Source organism: Aspergillus bombycis (genome assembly GCF_001792695.1).
Source record: "Aspergillus bombycis strain NRRL26010 chromosome Unknown contig00118, whole genome shotgun sequence".
Taxonomy (NCBI): domain Eukaryota; kingdom Fungi; phylum Ascomycota; class Eurotiomycetes; order Eurotiales; family Aspergillaceae; genus Aspergillus; species Aspergillus bombycis.
Genome location: NW_019170120.1, coordinates 27,138 through 48,125, shown reverse-complemented (window position 1 = coordinate 48,125; position 20,988 = coordinate 27,138). Strand labels below are relative to the sequence as shown.

The following is a 20,988-nucleotide window of genomic DNA, read 5'->3' as shown; positions in this document are numbered from 1 at the left end:
GCGGTGAGTCGCCCTCAACTGCGGAGGGTTGGCTCGACCCGCCCCGATGTCAAGATGGTGTCTAGTGTCCAGTTCGAAACTGCAGCACAGAGGGGTCTTTGAGAATTGTTGATCTTTCAATTAGCTTAGAATCAGCCCGGTGCCGTGTCTTGTTAGTTGTTGAAGGTATCTACGCCACGGTATAGGACATCCTATCCCGGATACATCGCACACAAGCGAATTTCATATCGTTTCGTCGCAAATCTACAATGGCACCACATCTCGGCCACGAGGAGGTATGTACATCATTGTGAACTATCCCAGTTACATGAGAGCTTTCGATACAGGTATGGGTTTGTACTAACGATGAACAGTTCTTCTCCTCCCTCTCCGACCTCCTATCCAAGACCTCCCAGAAAGCACGAGGCTCCGTCTTCCTCACCCAGAAGCCTCTCATTGACACCACCGCATCGTCAGAGAATGCCTCCTCGTCGCGGCCATCTATCCTCATCCGGGCAACAGACGGTAACACCAACGCCCCCAATCCGAAGAACAACAAGGTCGAGAAGAAGACCGTCTCGAAAGTGAAGCTGTCGACGATAGTGGCGCCGGAGGACCTCGAGGCCTTTTACACCCGCTATGCGGAGGTCTGCAAGGCGGGGATGACGGGATTGAAGAAGAGAGATCGTAAGAAGGGCAAGGCCAAGGCGAAGGGCGGCGCGAAGGCTGCTAAGGCTTAAGCATACGGGTCGGCACTTTGATGGGGCATGATTTGATGACCTGTGGAGGGAAGAGACTTGCTCTGTGTGCAGTGGGGCCTAGAAGTACGGATTGTGACGGGCAATGTTTCTGAGATTGGTCCTGTTTGTTCTTTGCATTGATGGCGTTGTCTGGTTATTTTACTTTGCGTTTCTATTTTCTTTTGCTTGTTCGTTTCATGTTGATATGTTAGATATACATATACCTAGACCGGTTGGTGAGCCGAGGACCTGGACCGAATGGAGGTTTGAACGATTCAATCTTATCTCCTTGAAATGAATAATAGCAGGGTATATTAGCTATGACTATAACTGAGATATGCTAAATTACAAAGGGGACATTAAACAATAAATAGTCAAAGCAAAAACCCATCCGCCAACAAACCGTACAGTAACCCAAAAACGACACATATAGTAAAACAGTGCACAAATCATCATCATAGAAACAGGGACGTCATACCGAGTACAGAGAGTGCGTGGCAAGAATTGTGTGAGGCGAGAGATTGAAGCCAATAGAATAAAAAACAAAAGACTGGAAGGCAAAGAGGAGATATACGTCCGAGACACCGGCAGCCAAGTTACACAACCTGCCTTGGCAGAACATTTAATCCAACTCCCAAGAGTTGGCTTCGGATACCGACTGTTTCCTGGGACAGTCAGGTGCAAGTGGAAGATCAAAGTCATCCACAGCTTCCTGAGGGTCTGCCACTTGGTACTCATACTTGTGATTCAACTCCCCCACAGCCGATGTCAAAGCTGGGCCTAATACGATTCGAGCTGCTATATGGATGAGGACGATAAACAATTGGATCGGAGGAATAAGGACCACCGTGCAGGTCTTCTGAATCAGGGAAGCCGCGTTTTCCTTGTCCGAGGGGCCGGTAAGGGCTAAAGTGGACTGAGGTGGCATAGGGGAAAGTTCACGCTCCCGGGACGCCTTGGACCGACGACGGAATTCTATGCTCATGCTGCTGAGATTGGGGTTGGAGTCCGTGGTCTTGGATGTACCAGCATAGCTTGCAATAGACATCTGGTCATCCGGCAGTGCACCAGGCACTCGTCGAAATTCTTCCTCCGAGAAGGAAGTCCTGGGAGAAGCCCGGGGCCTAGGTGAACAGCAATCTTCGCACTTCACTTCTGGTACCGTGCGCCCTGCAGAAAAATCAACCTTTTCGAATTTTAGATTCTCTGAATGACTCTGGTTGATACTGCTTTCACGCAGACTGAGATCGGTGTCTTTGGTTGATGTGGTCGATGGGAAAGTCGATTCCGAATTTGATTCAGTTGGCGACGACGATAAGGGAGCGACGGAGTGGAATGAGTCAACACTGGAAGATAATGACATTTCGGGTTCCACAGGTGGTTCAGACGAGTCTTCAAACCTTGCCAGCAAGGTCTGGAAGCTTTGTTGAGTTTCAGACACGGAGCGCCGTGATAAATCTGTGATTTCGGGAGTATTGTTGGGCAGTGAAGGTTCGTTATCGTCAGGGATAGTTTCGAGGACTGTGCTACTGCTACCTTTCGTTGTGAAGCAGCTATCGTCCGTCAGATTGCCATCGGTATCTTCGCCAGCGCTCAGAGAATCAGTCAGAGCATCTTCGCGAGCCGGACTCTTATCGAGTATGTAGGCTGAGAGGATAGGAGCACTGTCCCTTCGTCCTTTCGGACGCCATGCTCTTTTGCGCCGCGGAACCCTGGCCTCCTCCGGTATCTCGACGGTAAACCCCCTTTTGAACGGACAGGGAGTGACTTCATAGCGGAGGACCTGTGGCAAGGCCTCTTTCATTGCCGCCACGGACTGCCTATCCTCTTCCGTTTCATTAGGCAATTCGATACGATAATAGGTGAGAGGGCGAATGCGCAGAACAAATGTTGATTCTCCGTCCACACACCAACATTGGGAATTCTTGAGGATTGCATGAACGACACTGCCGCACTTGAGAAATACGGTTAAGCCGTGAACCTTCTCAAGACGAAGGGGCGCGAATGCAACAGTCCGTTCTGTAGGGGATCTCCATGGAAGTGTTTCGACAGTATCCACCGGGTAATCAAAATCCGCTGGCGCGGTGCTCGACGGGATGGGCGCAAGTGCTCTTGGGGCGAAATGAACTACTTTGGCTGCGGGATGGTAGAAAAGATCATTCTCCGAAGGCCTCAGCGATTCCACGCTGCGTTTGGAACGTGGATTTAATTTCGAAGGGAGAGTGGCAGACCGACGGATCGGAGGAAGCGGCGCATCCGAGGTATCGGTCATGGTTCATGAGAACTCGTGAAAAGGAAGGGCGGATAACAACACAGGTTACATTGAATAGACTAACCCGATTGCAAGATAAATGCTGGTGTGATATGGAAAGCGAGAAAAGAAAGTCCGCAGTTAGTTGAGAATGAGTGTCGATGGAGGGAGAGAACGTAGAGAATGAACGACCATTTCTGGTCCAGCGTGATACGGGGTGATAAAGTTCATCTGATTTGCCTCGCAACAAAAACCGCGGGGGAATCAGGAAGGGATCGTAGCCTCAGGCATAAGCTCACATGCCCCGGTGGGTCCTGCAAGCGCCCGCGTTTAGTTGGCGGCTGCTTGGCCAATCCCCGTGCGCTGCCATAGAGTTCTTATGCGGCTGCCTGCGCTCTTTCTGCAGGTCCAGGAGTTCCACAAAACGAAGAATACACGTTGACGATCGTACCTCTCTCCTTCACCGAAAGGATTTCGAACTACGAGGAACGCTCAAAATGCCCAATTTTGAGCCCAATGCCGTGATTCGCGGCGCTCAGCTCACGATTGTTGGAAGTGAGTCTCCCCCATACACCACCCTTGAGTCCGGAACTTCCGGATCGCCCTTTGCATCCTGAAGGGGTCATTCTTGATTATCGACCTGGATTTCGATCTCCAGACCATCGGGCCACGATCGCCAATCGACCATGGTTATCAAAATGGGGATTCCATGGCCCTCAACCATCGGGAAGGCCATGGATGGAGATCCTCTTGGCATCTTTACTAGTGGATATGTGGCTGACCAAATGGCCAACAGCTGTTCGAGCACTGCGGAACCCAGAACTTTTCAGACATGAGCACTTCCGGCAAGCAGCTTTTGCGATCGCTGTAGGAGTCGCCATTGAATTAATTATTCAGATCCCCGTATGTCCTTAGTTCCAGCTTCCACAACAGGAAATGATCTACAGAACTGACGGGACCCTCTAGATCATCGGGGTCAAGTTTCTAATATGGATCATATCTTGGATGGCCGACTTGGAGAGCGCGACTTGGGACGATGCTCTTCTTGAAAGTCTTGATTTTTTGAGCAAATCAGTCCTTCAAGTTCCCTTCCTGGTGATGACGCTCATGCGATACATCACCCCAACTCTCGATGAAATGTAAGCCTATTCTTATGCCGCACGACATGGAGTTCCTGTACTGACTAGATAGCTTTATGGAATCTATCAAATGGGTTGACTCAACTTATGTTGACAAACATAAGGCGGATGATCCCAAGACTTTACGGGCCATGTACTACCCAAGCCTTGCGATGTACTCCACCAAGGGGAGTGTTGGGGTGTCTAAGCCAAAAGGTGAATCAGCTCTCTTGTTCGTCCGTCGCTATGGGCGCAAGGTCGGGATGATGCTTGGGATCTTTTTGCTGTCGCTTCTTCCCATCGTTGGGCGCTTTGTGATGCCTGCAGCGTCGTTCTTTTCCTTCCAACAGATGGTGGGCCCAGCCCCTGCAGCTGCTATCTTCGGAACCGGCCTCGTACTCCCCAAGCGCTACCTGGTCACCTTCCTCCACAGCTATTACTCTTCCCGCAGTTTGATGCGTGAACTCGTGAGTGCTCATAAACACTGCCAACCCTGCAAGATCATGTATGACATATCTAACCATTTCAAATAGCTGGAGCCATACTTCTGCCGTATCAAATACACTCACGAACAGAAGCGTCGCTGGTTTGCGGATCGAGAAGGTGTCCTATTTGGTTTTGCCATTGCCTTCACTGTTGTGCTGAAGACACCGTTTATCGGAGTTCTCATGTACGGTATTGCGCAAGCATCCACGGCCTATCTTGTGACCAAGATCACGGAACCTCCACCGGTACCCGCGGAGAGTGAAGGTTTTGCTGAAAGCCAGGTGACCTGGAAGAATAAGCATGATTTCCTGCAGCTATCACTGGAGAACATTGACAAGATCAACATTGCTGCGCAGAGGAAGAAGGAGGGTGGCAAGGCTGATGAACCCGATGCGCTTCGCCGGAAGTTTGCCTAGATTCGGGGGTTCATCCAGGATCCGTAGAGGTGTTATTACTTGCAGGGTGTCCTACATATACGAGAGCAGATGCCGAGGAGAGGAGGGAAGCCGAAGATGTGGATGGATGGTTGTCTCCACGTCACCACCAACCCTGAACTTGGAGACGGTGCGGAACCGATTCCGGCCTCTCCAATGAGATAGAAATATAGAAAGCCTTGAATTGATTCCTCCCGGCCAGGCCCGCTGATAAGCGCGATAAGTCGATCGTTTCTCGTAATCTCCAACTGCGGGGTTGGTAAAACAATGAATCAGTCGAAAGATAATCAATCAATCAGTTAATCAATCAATCAATCGATCCTGCTGCCCTTGAGGGGAAAGAGTTACACTCGCCTCCTCACGCGGAGTTGCAATCTGAGCCCTCTTAAAGGCGCTGCTGTCCCCCTTGGTCCTCCGTCTTAGTTGTTCATCTTGGATACATCCATAGCCAAACATCAATCGCAAGCAGATATCCGTATAAATATGGGACACAAGGGCATTCGCACCGCTCTCAAGGTCGACCTGGAGAAGCCAGCGTGGGAGCAGCCCGGGTTACATGTATGTCCTCGATGCCCTCGCCGAGTGTCTCCCCTGTCAATACTAATCAATGCTCTAGAACCGCTGGCACCCGGATGGTATATCCTCTTCCTATACCTCCTGATCATGACGTGTAGCATCCTTTCTAAGCATATCTCTTATGAACAGTTCCCTCCTGCGGTAAGATCGCCAACAATGAAGTCGTCAAGATTGAATGTCTGGACTGGACCGGAGGACAGATCAAAAACAACGACTCGGCCGACGACATCAAGAATGTGGACCTGACGCAGATCCACTATCTATCGGGCCCATTCGACATTGAAACTGCTGAGCCCGGAGATGTCCTGCTGGTAGAAATCCAGGATGTTCAACCTTTCCAGGACCAGCCTTGGGGATTCTCAGGGGTGTTTCACAGGCAAAACGGAGGAGGCTTCTTGGACGAGATTTATCCTGAATCGTATGAAGGCACCCCCTACTAGAGAATTCCACCCTTCTTGCGCAGACCCCTAGAAAAGCTAACCTGGATGCGTATAGAGCAAAGGCGATCTGGGACTTCGAAGGCATCTTTTGTTCCTCTCGTCATATCCCTCATGTACGTTTCGCAGGCCTCATTCATCCCGGTATTCTAGGATGTGCCCCCTCCGCAGAGGTTCTCGCAGAGTGGAATCGCCGCGAAGGTGAGTTGATCGCAGCCAATACAACCAGTCGAGAGGTTGCAAAGCCACCTGAGCCCAAGAGTGCGCATGCTGGGAGCGCGGAAGCGAGCCTCAAGGAACTAATTGCAAAAGAAGGAGCTCGCACTATTCCTGTATGTCCCAGTCCAACACAACCATCATTTCGAGCTAACAAAAGCAGGGTCGTCCCGAAAATGGAGGAAACTGTGACATCAAGAACCTCTCCCGAGGCTCGAAAGTGTACCTTCCAGTCCACGTCCCAGGAGCCAAGTTCTCCGTAGGAGACCTGCACTTCTCTCAAGGCGATGGGGAAATCTCCTTCTGTGGTGCCATTGAAATGGCAGGTGTTATTACTCTGAAGTTCACCGTGATGAAGGGCGGCATGGCCAAGCTAGGCATGAAGTCGCCGATATTCCATCCAGGCCCGGTTGAGCCACAGTTTGGCCCTGGTCGATATCTCACTTTTGAGGGATTCTCAGTCGATGAGAATGGGAAACAGCACTGCCTCGATGCTACCGTTGCTTATCGACAGACGTGTCTCCGCGTGATCGAGTACCTTCGTCGGTATGGCTACAGTGACTACCAGATTTATTTATTACTCAGCTGTGCCCCAGTTCAAGGCCATATTGCTGGAATAGTGGATATTCCGAACGCCTGCACCACCATGGGGGTGCCGATGGATATCTTTGATTTTGATATCAGGCCTGAGGCGGAGGTTGTTAAATTGGATATGGGCAGCTGTGCATTTGCTAGCAGCTAATTCAGTTATGGATTGACTGTGTTACGTCAAGCACGAAAGATCAACCATTGAATGATTCAGATCCAATTTCGCCTTTCGTTATCTTTTCCTGGGTGATTAGAAACAGTATCATCTTTATATGGATCCTCGTGAAGCCACAGGATGTAGCGGCCTGGGAGTTACAGTAGCTGGAGCTGAAGTCAGGTTGAGGAAGTATCCCCAGGAGTAGGATCGGTTTATCCTGTCATTTTATACATTTCTAATCATACCAGATTTTGACTCCATCATACTATACAGTATAATCCTTAAGTAGTAACGACTCTTCACTGCTACTCATCGTCTTGTTCTGTTAGGTTATTAACCAACGTTAGTGAGCTTGAGATAGCAAATCTAGGGGCACTTTTCTCACACTAGGCATATGAGAAACAGTCACCAAGCGAATCTTCATCATAAGTGTGCTAGCAAACCCACAGAAGAGATCATGTAGTCGTTCAATAGGAGGGTCGTTAAGCCAACAGCATCCATGCCGAACAATCGACGAGATCTCTGAGCATGAAAAGCAAGCTTTCTTAGATATCTCAGCATTAAGTATTATTTATATGTATATTGCGCGTCAATACCGATTCAATGTGAGGGCTTCTTGTGAGATTCGTCCCCAACAGCAGCTGTGCCTGGGAGAGGTTCCATTGCATAATATCCCATTCAGAATCTTGCTTGGGACGCCATATCCATTTGCCAACCGTTCGGAATCCTAGACTCTTGTAGAGAGACAGTCCTGCAGGTGTTGCAAATAGATAAACAGGAAGGTTCTCTTTCTCTGCTCTTTCCATGCCCCATTGCAGTAGACGTCTTTCAGCCCCCTGGTGTTGAAATTTGGGGTCCACTCCTAGATCTAGGATTCCATAGTAGTTTCGTGGTCTCTGATATCCTTTTTCAAACCGGCGAGAGTCGGGATCACTACATACTTTGGCCATGGCTCGAGCATATATGCCGCCACCGCAACACAGGATATCTCGTGAATATCAGTAGAAGTTGCCAGGCGTATAAGCATTGTGGAGGGTATCAGAAGGGAACGGCGCGGTTCAAATGTTCCATCTCCACTGCTCCTTTATACAATCGTCATTTGGGGCGAATGATGGCCACCATTTCAGGGGATGGGATTGGACAAAAAAAGCATACTTGCAGGGAGGATGAAACTAAGCAGGGGCATACAGCTTTCTTGTATTATCCCATGAGTCATTTGGCCAACTCCTGAAGAAACATGGATGGCGCAGTGCCTTTGCCATGGCATAGCTCTAGGCAACAATAATGTCGATCTTAAGCAAAGTGGATCAAACTGTTTCACACTGACTCATCTTCTTCCACTAATTTGTTATGAAGTATACTCTTGTTTCTGTTATTTAATCCAGACTCCAGACCAACTCTAAGTAAGTATCAATATAGTATGATGATCATCTCAGCCGCCGAACAACTACTGCGGCACCTGCAATTCGCCGCCTCTGTAATAACTCTGCTATTCACTTTCTTCTCGTTTCTCGTTAATTATGGATCCTCTACAACTGGAAAGACGTCCGGTCCGCGCAAATCTGCTGTCATTGTCGCTTCAACCGGATGCATGTTCGCATATTATGTCACTCAAGTCATCATTGTGTTCCGAGGGCGCCATGAGCTTGCACAAATACAGGACCGTATTATGACTACGATCATCCTGTCCTTAGCATGGGGTTCGCTTTGCACACGCAGACGCTCTTGGTTGCCAGAGTTAACCGGCATCAGTGTCATTTCACTCGTCTCTGGGATTCCTGTCTTGGTCGTGGATGCGATATATAGAGCCCGTTACGCCACATACAAAGCCCTACTTGTTGCGGAATGTCTTCCGCTAGTTCACGCGAGCTTCTTGCTAGCATACTGTTTGATTATCTATTTGCGCTTGCGGATGACGAGTGCGAGGCTAGTCGAGGAGGAAACGAGGTCCGGCCTCAGCGACTCAGACAGTCCTATAACCTCCGAGCGATACCGCGACCATTGCAGCAACCAGGACTCGGACTCGGAATCAGATACAGGCAGCTCGGATGAGGGAGACGAGGAAGATGTTGACACTCGGACCGGGGAGCTTCGTAAGTCAGGCCATTGGATAGACTATCTCTCCAACTTCAAGGTCTTCCTACCGTTCCTCATCCCGCAAAAGGATATCAAAGTTCAATTGTGCTTTCTAGTCTGTGTACTATGCTTGATTGCCGATCGTGTGTTAAATGTGGTGGTGCCTACTCAGCTGGGTAGCATCGCGAACAAGCTTTTCACACAAGACCTTGCTCTTTCAGATCTCGGGATATACTTTGCTTTGAACATTCTCCACGGGCAGTCAGGCTTGGAGATGCTCATGTCATTGGCTAAGATTCCCATCCAGCAGTTCTCTTACCGACAGCTCACCAACGCCGCCTTCAGCCACGTCATGGACCTCACGATGGAATTCCACTCTGAGCGAGACTCTGCCGAGGTCATGAAGTCTATCGAGCAAGGCGCCGCGCTCACAAATGTCTTGGAAACCGGCTTCCTAGAGATAGCTCCAGCGGTGATTGACCTGTTTGTTGCATTTGTCCTTCTTTACGTCAAATTCAACTCACTAGCGGCATTGTGCATGCTGATTGCGACGCTGACATTTCTGTCCCTGGAAGTCGCAGCATCCCGCTGGAACGTCGACAATCGCCGGCAGCTGACGAAGGCTGAACGAGGCGAGGCGCGTGTGATGCATCAAGCTATTCAAGGCTGGCTGACGGTTTCGGCATTCAACATGTTCGCGTATGAGAAACGCCGCTTTGCAGAGGCAGTCGACCACCACCTTACCGCAAAACGAAAGTGGTCCTGTCGCGATGTGTACTCGACTGGCTTAATGGAGGCATGCTTCCCTGCTTCTTTTGTAGTCCTTGCATGCGTCGTCGCCCATGAGATCACTCAAGGCCGGGCGTCTCCAGGGGACTTTGTGTTTCTGATACAGTACTGGGACTATCTCATTTGGCCGATCAAGTATTTGACCAAGGATTACAGGTGGTTGATCGCAGACTTGATCGATGCTGAACGGCTGCTCGACCTGCTTACCACCAAGTCGACAGTTTCTGACAAGTGTGATGCGTTCGATCTTGGTCCGGTTCAGGGATATGTTGAATTTGAGAATGTGTGCTTTGCATACAATACCAAGGAGCCGGCTGTCCGTGACATCAATATCTCTGCAGCTCCCGGGGCCATTGTCGCCCTAGTTGGCACCACTGGAGCTGGAAAGTCTTCACTGATGAAGCTATTACTTCGCCATTATGATGTGACGTCTGGGGGTATCAAAATCGACGGCCTTGATATTCGCGACATCACAAAAGGTTCTCTCCGCAATGCTTTGGGCATTGTCCCGCAAAACCCTCTCCTTTTCAATGCCTCGATTATAGATAATCTCCGATACGCCAACTTGGATGCCTCTGACGAAGAGGTCTATCGAGCATGTCAAGCGGCTGCAATCCACGACAAGATTCTTACTTTTCCACAGGGCTATCAGACCAAAGTCGGGGAGCAGGGTGTCAAATTATCTGGTGGCGAGGTCCAGCGCTTAGCGATTGCGCGAGCCATTCTAAAGAATCCACCCATTCTCATACTGGACGAGGCAACCAGTGCCGTCGACACTGAAACAGAGGCCCAAATACAAGACGCCCTCAGATATCTCATCAAGGACCGGACAACGTTCGTTATCGCACACCGGCTTTCAACAGTGATCAAGGCAGATCGCATCTTTGTGCTGGAAAACGGTAGCATTGCTGAAAGCGGGACTCATCGGGAATTGCTTGAAAAGCACGGTCGATACTACAGCCTCTGGCATACACAACTGCATGAAAATGAGGATCCTATGATGATAGATATAGAGTCTACCGACTGAATCAAGCCCGTGTTGGCTATACCCAACAGAGACCGTGCTGGGCAGACCCTAGAGACGGTCCCCTCTAGGATGAAAAGGTCATCTAAACGAGCCGTATCCAAGAAGACTTCCAGCAAGCTTGTTCGAGTGAAATAGTAATAGGATCATCCCCACATGGATACTGTCACTAAAAGCGACCAATTTCGGTCCACGGGAGATAGGAGCAGGAGAATTACAGTGGATGGAAGTTGAAAACTTATCTCCAGGAGTAGAATTGGTTTACTCTGTCAGAATATACTCTTATGGTCCTACCAGCTATCTTACACTTGAATCTTCATACCAAACACTTTCTTATAGTAATTTATTATAACTATAGAACCACTGATTACTCAGTTGCAGAGATCTAATCAAACATCCCGTCATCTTTTGGCTAGGTCAGTGCCAAGTAGAGCGGAATATGAATTCCTATCACGATGTCTTGGGCAACTTCATTATCATTCGAGCCAATATGGGCCTCGGTCGATAAGTATGCATTCCTAGCCCACTCAAATCCCACTATGCATAATACACCGCAAATACTTCGATATCCACCGAAGCCCATAAGCTTTCTGTGGCGGAGTTCCCCGCTTATCGATACATTTTATATACTCACTGTTGTACGACTCTCACTGATAATGACACATAATGCATACTATCTCCTATCGGCAAACGGTGCTCTCAGACATCTTGATCTGGTCATAAATAAGAGATCACCTGAATTGTTGCTGTCCCAGTTAGTGACACACCCTAACGTCCAACCAAACGCCTGCGGCGATTCACGATGCTCTGGAAAAAAGTCATATCGCTCATTGCTTTCGACAAGGTAGCTTCGACACGAGCGACTCAGCCAGTCAGCCGCGATTTATTTCAGCTGAATACGACGGAGGAGATTTTTTTCCAGCTCGAAAACGTCTCCTACCTTAGCAATGCTCGCCATCCGAAAGCGGTTTATCCAAGCAGCTGGCCTCCATCAGACCAGCCGCTGTGGACTCCTTTAACCGCCATTAGTGTCAATGTGACACAGGTGACAGAGGCAGATATTAAGAAGACCATCCAGGACTACTTGGACCAGGACGATGTCTTCAATCCCGCGTTTTTGGAGACCGTTTTCATCCAATCCGTCGCTGGAGGGACAATTGAAGAAGAAGCGATTGGCTACCTGCAGCGCCTGAATGTGTCAACCATCATTGTCCCCCCAAACGTTACCACTTCACCCAAATCCTCCATCCGTATGGTGCGTATTGATTCGGTGCCGTATAGCCAACCGGTTGAAGGGCCTTTTGTAGCCGTTGTCAAGGACAACGCTATCCATCTGTGTCCCGTCTGGAGGCTGTACTTGGATCATTACAGTGTGTTTCTGCAGGGTTCGTATGAATCCGGAGATGGTAAAGGCACGCATCGTGCAGTTGGAGCTGAGAATACCAGGATCTTCGAACAGCCTCTGATTCCGTAAGTAAATCAGTTCTCGGGTGGGGTCTGTCTCGTCCAGCGGTTGACGTGTTCACAGAGTACCCTCGCGTATCTACAGCTGGAGGGACCCTCGTCCACTAGCTGGGGCGCGAGTGGGAGTCAAAGATCTGTTTGATGTCAAAGGCCTCCAAACCACGGGAGGAAGTAAGGCATGGACGCATATCACTCCTGTTGCGAATGCCACCGCACCAGCAATCCAAAGAATAGTACATCTATATCTTTCCACACTATCGACACAGGTGGTTTTCGAATATGCTTCTTGAGCTAATAGCAGTAAGATTGATCTCGGCGGCCACATTGTCGGCAAGCAGAAGCTGGCGCAGTTCGCGTCGGCAGCCAACCCATGGCTCTGGCAAGATGAAGTATGTCTGATTCTGCTGAACGGGTAATATTCCTCACTGACTTTCAAAAGCACTACCCATTCAACCCTCGTGGAGACGGGTGGCTTACATGCAGCGCATCGTCTTCTGGCGGCGGTTGCTCCATCGCAGCATATGAATGGCTGGACTTCGCGATTGGCACAGACACCGGTTCCTCTATAAGGCTACCCGCTGCAGTAGCTGGTGTATACGGGTAACTCTTCCCTCCCTGTGGCCCCCCCAGAACATATACCCCATCACCAAAATCAATCCTAACATGACATGCGCTCTAGACAACGCCCCAGCCAGGGTATGATGTCTCTGGATTTCGCTCTCCCTGTCAGCCATCCCAGCGACACAGCCGGGGTGTTCAGTCGGGATCCAAAGAAATGGGCCCAGTTCGCCAAAGCCTGGTACACCACCACCATGCAGCAACCGTCGAATATGACCGGATTGCCTCCCTACGATGTGCCCGATACCGACCAATTCCCCACCCGACTAGTATATCTAAGCGACTTCCTACCACTAAACCAAGCCGCCACAGCGCCTATCTGGCAATCTTTCATATCAAACCTTACACACATGTTCAACATGACCGTCGAAACAATCAACTTCACCGCAGTCGCACAATCCACATCCGAGCCCGCCATATCCACCATACTCGAGGCCAAGACCATGGACACCATCTGGACGTGGGACCAGTGGCGGCTAATCGGGGAGCCCCTCCTCAGCACCTGGGGGAATATGTTCGAGGGCCGGTTCCCTCCTCTAGACCCGACCCACCGCGACCAGTGGCAGGGGTTCCTGGCCAACCCGGTCCGGGAAGAAGACTTCCAGCGGGCTCTTGAGGCCCGAGCAAAGGCAGTTGCGTGGTTTGAGAAATCCATTCTGTTCTCCACTACTGACTCGTGCTCGGAGTCCCTCCTGGTCTATGATATTGGGCCCGGCGGGTTTCCCTCCTACCGGGAGGATGCGCTGAACAAGTTACCGAATACAACGTATGTTTACGAGAAGTCGGCTGGTGCGGCCATTCTTGGGGCGTCCATTTGCCCGATCTTTGGGTGTGCGGATTATACGGTTCCGATTGGAGAGGTGGCGTATAAGTCGGCTGTTACGTTGAAGACGGAGATGATGCCCGTGACAATCAACTTGGTCGTCAAACGGGGGTGTGACTTTGTGCTCTTTAATATGATTGAGAGGCTAGCTGATGCGGGCTTGCTGCAGAGTGTTAAGACTGGGAAAACACTGTTTTGAAATGAATGGGGATTGGGTGAGCTTTTTGTGAGCGCGTAGCAGTCTATCATGGTTAGCTACAACTTTCATTCGTCTTGTTTCTTCTTTCATCTTGCGAAGTGTCATTGACACCTAGCAGATTCCTACAGTAGCTCTGTATCTAGCCTTATTTTCAATCTTTAACAAGTGAGAGCAAACAGGCTCGCCGGTAGAAGCATGAGTACTATACTTCTTCCATGCGATAGCTTCATGCCATTGATACCAGAACAAGCTATCAAATAGCTTCATGCAGACTGCGCTTAAAGCCGACTCTTGTCACCAATCCTAGTCCACTCATTCTCTCCAACTTCCTGGAAATCCATTACTTTATTCGGGCCTCCAAATCGATTTTGCGTATCCTTCCAGTCTCGTTTGGCAGCAATCTCAGGTCTCCACCGTAGTACATGCTTCAGTTCCTTTTGCAGGTTTCCTTCCAGAGCATCCGCTATGAACCCGCCGATGGTAGGCATTTGCATGGCCCCATTGCCCGATCCACCGACCGCAAGCAGCAAAGAGCGGTGCTCAGGGTGCCTGTCAATCAAGAAGGCCCGGTCCACGGTATCAGCGTCCCAGCATATACGAGCAAACGCCAGGGGTCGATCGGCAAGATGCGGCATTGTGTCACGGAGGAAGTCCCTTGCACGGGCCTCGGCCTCGAGCGGGATCTGATGTTTCGCAAAGGGGACACTGCGCACCTCGCCGCCGTGCATCGGGTCCGGGACAAAGTTGCAGTATCCAGGATGCTCATCGCAGATCTTCAGTTCGTGGTGATCCTCATCGGGTTCCATGAAGAAGCCCTTTGCGACGTTGAATAGCACGGGAAGGTTCCGGTACTTCTTGGCCTCCTCAGGCGTCATTTTGATATGGCAGAGTGTCCAGGCGGTGGGACGGAGCTGCTTCTTAAAGTCCAGGAGACGGTCACTGCCAGCCCCTGCGGATAGGATGGTATGGTCTGCTCGGTGGAAAGCGCCGTCGGCTGTTCTGGCCCCGACCACGTCTCCGTTCTCGTAAACTAGAGATACGACGTCTCCTTCCGGGGGCCCGGTGATGAAAGTGACTCCTAGACGCTTCGCCTCGGTGTATGCGGAGAACATGGCCTTCTTGGCGTGGATCCATCCGGCGCCGGTCTTGTTCAGCCAGCCCTTCCAGCCCGGGAAGTTGCCGGTGAGGATGCCTGGCGGCATGGTCTTGCGGAAATCCTCTGCGGTGTCCAGTTTGACGAACTCTGCGTCTGACGAGTCGATCTCGTGTTCTTGTATATGTTTAATTAAAGATGGGGTGTGGCCAGAGACAATTGCCCCCGTTTCATGAAAGTATGGCTGGAACACGGGATCGGACTTCCAGCCTTTCAGAGCAGCTTTTGTGCATGTTGAGAAGGCGATACCCCAGGGGTCAGTTTCCGAGGCTATTGGATTTCTCGTTGGGTGAGCTAGCAGTCAGTTTGATCTGGGTCATGCATTATACGTACCTTTGACCTCTCTGTGCTCCATGATTTTGTTAATGTCATTGCCAGCTGCAATGGGGGAAGGGACCGGGTGCGGATCTAGGACCGTGACATTTTTGTAGCCTCGACGGGCAAGATGTAAAGCAGTAGAACAGCCCCAGGTCCCTGCACCGACGATTAAGATAGATGATGCGGGAGTTAAGCTAGAGGGGGTCATTTTTGTGTTACTGATGTGAGTAAGTGTAGGATATAACCAGGAGGATAATTGTTAGGGAAGGCGTATACAGAACCGCACTAGAACTCGAATTTATACAGGTGAGTAAGTCATGCCATGAACAAGCAGAAGCCAGCTGGCTATCCCGAAAGCTGCAACAGGCTAGCCTAGGCCACGTACTGGAGCAAATACCGGCAAGGTGGCCTTATCATCCGCGACATGGAATATATTGAAGGGAAAACCAGCAGCATGATGCATGGATGCATGAAGTGGTTATGCCAGTGCGCAATCTGATTGGACGCTCGTGACTGGCCCATCACCTGATTAGGGTTAGGTTGAGAGGATCCGCGTGGACCTTCCTCCCTTTTAAGCTATCGTATCTTCTCCGCATTTTCTATCAACCTTGTACATTTGCCATATAGTACATCCTCACGATGCAGCAGAGATAACCCTTGCTCAACCGGGTCAATACCTGCATGACTGCCCCCGCATTTTATCGTTCGTGGCAAATGTAGATATTATTCCACCCAATTGTGGACTGCAGGGCTCTCTCCGCACCAGGTCCCTTCCAGTATCAAATTCCCGTTGCATCATGACCAGTCGTTTGGAGCTTCCTTCCTGTCGATCACTTATCGTACTCTCCCCCTCCTGCCCGGTAGGTCGTATACTTATCGCTCTAGATTATGTCCATGCATTTGCCCGGATGTGGAATCGTAGACCTCGGGACATATCGCGTGGAGAGGAACATGGCGTACATCGAGCCGGATAATCTGCTGCATCGCCCAGGCCTATCGTATGTAGCCGGTAAAGCTTCATTAGATAGTTCGGAAAGCTCGTCCAATGGTGGGGGCGCTGGGATATGATGGACGGGATGGTGATTTCCCTTCCCCTCAGAGGAGGTCTGCGAGTTCGCCGCCGCCGGCATTGTATTTAAGAAGCTATGCGTCCCCAGCATGGACGTCTGTCCATAGCTATTGAAAGAACTGTAAACTCAACATGGCTCCTTCGGACGACATCCTGACTGATGTCCCAGGCACTGTTTACTTGGTTGACAGTACGTGTACATCTACTTCGACTGGCTCTGTATAGATTGGCATTAACCATCTATACAGCATCCGGGAACTTGGCCGATGCTGCGCACGCAAATGACATTCTCCTGCTCCCCCAGCCATCATGTTCCGCAGCTGATCCTCTGGTATGCACATGTGCCCTTTGGCTAGTCCACCAGTCACTAACATCTGGCACAGAACTGGCCGAAGTACAAAAAGTACTGGACCCTGTGTCTCATCTCAGCCTATGCATGCGTGAACTCCTTTGGCGAGAACAACTGGGGTGCATCCTGGACAACTATATCCGATGAGACCGGCGTTAGCTCGAGAACATGAACGGCGGCTCTGCCCTCAACTACCTCATGCTTGGCTTCTTCAACATCATTTGGATTCCGACGGCGATGAAATTCGGACGCAAGATCGTCTACATCTTGAGTTTGATATTTGTTGGCGCGAGTGGTATCTGGGGTGCATTTTACGTTGGCACGGGCCAATATTATGTTATGACGACGATTAGTGGAATGGGCACCGCTGCGTACCAAGCCCTGATCCAGCTTACGGTAAGTCTCACTTTCTGATCTATGTTCTGTGCGTTGTTAAGCGATAAAAGATCTTCGATACGTTCTTTGCTCACGAGCGAGGCCGGATGATCGCGATTTACATCTTCTTCCAGCAGCTGGGGTCCATCCTTGGACTTATCCTGGGCGGATACATATCCGATGGTATCGGATGGAGATGGAGTATGCCCATTGTTGCAATTGCCTGTGTGAGTGCGCTCCTCACCTATTTGTCGCTAGATTAATCCACTCATGGAATCTAGGGAGTCCTAATCTTGTTGTTCATCTTTACCTTCGATGACACCATGTTCCCGCGGTACCGCTTCTCAGAAAGAACACCATCGGAAGCCTTGAAAGGTGAACAGAGCTATGAAGCTTCCCCTGAAACGCAATCCGAGAAGCCTCAGAAGGAGGGGCCCCATATGTCAGTGACCCCAAGCAATGGGGCGGGCGAGGTAGATATGCCGCCACGGACATATACCCAGAAAATTGCTCTGGTGCACTACTTCAAGGACGACCAGACGACATGGTTCCAGTATTTCCGACGACCATTCTATCTCTTCGCGTTTCCCAATATCGTCCTAGCTGGCATTCAATTCGCGTTCGGATGCACCGCAGGAATCGTCTCCTTCAACACCATCTCAGAGATCATGACAGAAGCTCCGTACAATTGGAGTAACGGCTCAACCGGCCTGCTGTTCCTCTCCGCTCTCATCGGCAGTTTCTTTGGGTAAGTAATAACCACCTTGTCTTCTTTTCGTTGTCCCTGTCTTGTTGTAGACAAAGCTCATATAAATCAGGATGGGCATCGGATCCCTATCAGATTGGCTCGTTCTCGTCCTAGCCCGTCGCAACAAAGGCTACAAAGAGCCGGAAATGCGACTCTGGGCATATGTATTTCCGCTGATATTCGCCGCCCTTGGATACTTCATCTACGGCTGGGGTGCCACAGCAGGAGCGCATTGGATGACCATCGCCGTTGGTTTGTGTTGCATGATAGCTCAACAAGTCTCAGCAACCAGTATCGCAACCGCTTACGCCATGGAATGTTTCGACAAGGTATGTCTTACCGAGTCTCTTTACAGCGCCCTTCCGGTCTGCACCAGCTAACCATGTGCCTAGATTTCCGGCGAACTGGTGATTGTACTCGCCATATGCTCTTCTGTCATCAATTTCGCCATCTCGTTCACCGTACAGCATTTCATTAACGCCACGAACTATGGCTGGGCTTTCACCTTTTATGGGATATGTGTGGTCCTTTCTATGGCGATGGGTGTGCCTATGATTATCTGGGGGAAGAGCTGGCGCCGACGGGGCAAGGGGCGTTATGAGAAGTTTCTGACAGAGACGGGTCGCCAATCTTGATAAATAGCGGGCCAGAGCACAGGAGCTGTTTCGTATCCTGCTGCTTCTGGTTCGGTTTGATTTATTGTAGTTTTTTAAGGGTACGTGAAGGCCTTTGAACATGCACCAGTGCCTGGAAGATACCGGATAATCGTGCTTTCCATTGATCATTATTTTATTGCTCCATTGCTAGATTTCAAGATTTTCCTAGTTTATGTTAAGTCTTGGGTATGACCCGCTAAGTGAACGACGTCCGCAGATCAAAACTTAGGAACTAGCCAGTCAATGCGCCGATTTCACCATGCTACCGAATACCAAAAGACATGGTCTTTAGGAACGAGGCTGCGAAAGCCGGAAAGGATTGCAAATGACGATAGAAGGGGAAACGAACACAGGAGCGGTGCGACTGTCTAGAGACGCAATTGAGACGTCGCTTTTATGCAGAAGGAAAATAGGGTGGTTTGTAGTAGAAACATTCATGAATCGTCCATGGCATTATCGCGCTTATGAGAAGAACCTCTGTGCAGTGGCGCGTTCCTTGGCCTGGCGGTCCTTGATGGCCTTCTTGACCCTGGCAAGCTCGTTGGCGATGCCGGCGTCACCGGGAGCCAGCTTCTCGGCTTCCTGGAGGTCCTTCAAGGCCTCATCCTCTTCCTTCAGACCGCTGTGAGCCACAGCACGGCGGTAGTAGGCCTTGGCCTTGTCGGCATCCTTCGCATTAGCTGCATTAGCGGTCTCCAAGGCGTAGGTAGCCCAGGTCCGACCGTTCCCGTACTGTGCCAGCTTGTTGGCCAGAAGGGACGAGTTGGAGTGCAGGGCAAACCGGAGAGTCTTGATCTGGCCATCAAGCTCCTTAGGGTCATTCTCAGCAGGCTCAGGGAACTCTTGCAAATAGCGCAGACCCTTCTGGTACTTCTCCAGACCAAGAGCAATGTTACCGCTCTTGAACGCGGTGTTTCCGTAGTTCTTCAATTCCGTCGCAATCTTGAAGCAAACCGGGGCACTCAGCTCCTCGCCCTGGTGGTCGTCGGGGAAATCCTCATAGGGGTCGCCGGTAGCATCAGGGGTTTGCTTGTCAGCATTATCGTAATCCTCGCCCGTGAGCTCACCACACTCAACAATGCTGACGTCCTTGACGGGTTTGTCTGCCTGGGTGTTCATGTTCTCGACTTTGCGGACGATACTCTTTCCGTTGATCACTTCACCGAAAACAACATGCTTGCCATCCAGATGAGGGGTGGGGACAGTCGTGATGAAGAACTGACTGCCGTTGGTGCCGGGGCCGGAGTTGGCCATGGAGAGGAGGAATGGTCTGTCATGCTTGAGCTCAAAGTTCTCGTCGGGGAATTTCTCGCCATAGATCGATTCGCCGCCGGTGCCGTTGAATGCAGTGAAGTCACCACCCTGGATCATGAATTGCTTGATGACACGGTGGAAAATCGAACCTATGGGGTGGAGGTTAGGACGTCTGCGCCGTGGGATGCAGAAGCGGGGTTACACGCCGTACCCTTAAAATGCAATGGCTTGCCCTGCTTCCCCATGCCCTTCTCTCCGGTACAGAGAGCACGGAAGTTCTCTGCAGTCTTGGGAACGACTGTACAGGGTCAGTATTTGTGTAGCAAGAAAAATCTCCGTTGGCAATGGGACTGACCATCGTTGAACTGTGAAAGGCGGGGTAGTTAGCAAAGGCTGCTGTACAACCATGAGCGACCGGGGGCGGATGGTATTTATAATTAACGTACCAATTCCAGGGCAATACGGCCAGCTTTTTCGTTGCCAATCTGGATGTCAAAGAAGACACGAGGACGACCTGTATCTCGAATGCGATCAGTACTAGGCTTGCGATGTGAGGGCGGAACCCCACAGCGGAGAAAAAGAGCAAAAACGCACGCTGAGAGTCAGCCATGGTGAGCAGTGTGGGAGGTACAAAGTTCGGACGGAGTAGAGAATTAGGTTGGAAAAGTGGATCAGTAAATAGATTGAGGTGGTTCAGGTCGAGAGTCAGTAGAGGAAGCGCGAAGGGGAGGGTGAGGTAGAGAAGTGGACTGGAGCTGAAGGCAGTAAGAATGGGAACGAGTGATGCTTCAGGAAGCTTCCATTGATCACGGGTCTCCGCACCATGCAATTCTTAGCACAATAACACTTACCTGTATTCGTCGTTCTTCCATTCATACAGTCTAGACTACTAGTAGATCCAACGAATCATTCAACGGATGTCAATCGATCATTGGCGGTTTCTTTTCATGGATCTTAGAATCACTAATGACATTCATTAATCCCCCCCTCCCAAAGTCTATCAATCTATTTACCAACCCGGGTATAAAAAATAGAAAGAAAGAAAAACGACAAAAAAAAAAGAAAAAAAAGAGAAAAGAAATTAACAAGAA

General features: G+C 50.2%; 9 protein-coding genes across 9 annotated transcripts; 6 read left to right on the top strand and 3 right to left on the bottom strand.

The window, feature by feature from the left end:
• Positions 1-248: 248 nt before the first annotated feature.
• ABOM_009555 (signal recognition particle 14 kDa protein) lies at positions 249-719 on the top strand (the record flags this gene model as incomplete). The annotated part of the gene is made up of 2 exons (XM_022536683.1): positions 249-275; positions 354-719. The coding sequence occupies 2 exons, from the start codon at positions 249-251 to the stop codon at positions 717-719; spliced, it is 393 nt and encodes a 130-aa protein (XP_022384905.1).
• Positions 720-1,341: 622 nt separating this feature from the next.
• Positions 1,342-2,991, bottom strand: ABOM_009554 (uncharacterized protein; the record flags this gene model as incomplete). Its single annotated transcript, XM_022536682.1, has 1 exon — positions 1,342-2,991. The coding sequence occupies one exon, from the start codon at positions 2,989-2,991 to the stop codon at positions 1,342-1,344; it is 1,650 nt and encodes a 549-aa protein (XP_022384904.1).
• Positions 2,992-3,467: 476 nt separating this feature from the next.
• usgS (transmembrane protein UsgS) lies at positions 3,468-4,990 on the top strand (the record flags this gene model as incomplete). The annotated part of the gene is made up of 5 exons (XM_022536681.1): positions 3,468-3,525; positions 3,767-3,873; positions 3,937-4,109; positions 4,162-4,555; positions 4,622-4,990. The coding sequence occupies 5 exons, from the start codon at positions 3,468-3,470 to the stop codon at positions 4,988-4,990; spliced, it is 1,101 nt and encodes a 366-aa protein (XP_022384899.1).
• A 501-nt stretch (positions 4,991-5,491) lies between these two features.
• On the top strand, positions 5,492-6,979 carry ABOM_009552 (acetamidase/formamidase family protein; the record flags this gene model as incomplete). The annotated part of the gene is made up of 5 exons (XM_022536680.1): positions 5,492-5,566; positions 5,625-5,643; positions 5,714-6,002; positions 6,080-6,353; positions 6,401-6,979. The coding sequence occupies 5 exons, from the start codon at positions 5,492-5,494 to the stop codon at positions 6,977-6,979; spliced, it is 1,236 nt and encodes a 411-aa protein (XP_022384898.1).
• Positions 6,980-8,405: 1,426 nt separating this feature from the next.
• Positions 8,406-10,874, top strand: ABOM_009551 (ABC transporter ATP-binding protein; the record flags this gene model as incomplete). The annotated part of the gene is made up of 1 exon (XM_022536679.1): positions 8,406-10,874. The coding sequence occupies one exon, from the start codon at positions 8,406-8,408 to the stop codon at positions 10,872-10,874; it is 2,469 nt and encodes an 822-aa protein (XP_022384901.1).
• Positions 10,875-11,673: 799 nt separating this feature from the next.
• ABOM_009550 (uncharacterized protein) lies at positions 11,674-13,975 on the top strand (the record flags this gene model as incomplete). Its single annotated transcript, XM_022536678.1, has 5 exons — positions 11,674-12,341; positions 12,400-12,568; positions 12,641-12,724; positions 12,775-12,935; positions 13,015-13,975. The coding sequence occupies 5 exons, from the start codon at positions 11,674-11,676 to the stop codon at positions 13,973-13,975; spliced, it is 2,043 nt and encodes a 680-aa protein (XP_022384900.1).
• Positions 13,976-14,253: 278 nt separating this feature from the next.
• ABOM_009549 (NAD(P)/FAD-dependent oxidoreductase) lies at positions 14,254-15,654 on the bottom strand (the record flags this gene model as incomplete). Its single annotated transcript, XM_022536677.1, has 2 exons — positions 14,254-15,398; positions 15,462-15,654. 2 exons carry the CDS (start codon positions 15,652-15,654, stop codon positions 14,254-14,256), a joined length of 1,338 nt encoding a protein of 445 aa, XP_022384937.1.
• A 993-nt stretch (positions 15,655-16,647) lies between these two features.
• ABOM_009548 (putative MFS transporter) lies at positions 16,648-18,622 on the top strand (the record flags this gene model as incomplete). The annotated part of the gene is made up of 8 exons (XM_022536676.1): positions 16,648-16,705; positions 16,764-16,846; positions 16,899-16,955; positions 17,024-17,260; positions 17,311-17,466; positions 17,521-17,987; positions 18,058-18,316; positions 18,380-18,622. The coding sequence occupies 8 exons, from the start codon at positions 16,648-16,650 to the stop codon at positions 18,620-18,622; spliced, it is 1,560 nt and encodes a 519-aa protein (XP_022384938.1).
• A 483-nt stretch (positions 18,623-19,105) lies between these two features.
• ABOM_009547 (peptidyl-prolyl cis-trans isomerase D) lies at positions 19,106-20,507 on the bottom strand (the record flags this gene model as incomplete). The annotated part of the gene is made up of 5 exons (XM_022536675.1): positions 19,106-20,046; positions 20,109-20,195; positions 20,253-20,262; positions 20,344-20,411; positions 20,492-20,507. The coding sequence occupies 5 exons, from the start codon at positions 20,505-20,507 to the stop codon at positions 19,106-19,108; spliced, it is 1,122 nt and encodes a 373-aa protein (XP_022384931.1).
• Between the last annotated feature and the right edge of the window lie 481 nt (positions 20,508-20,988).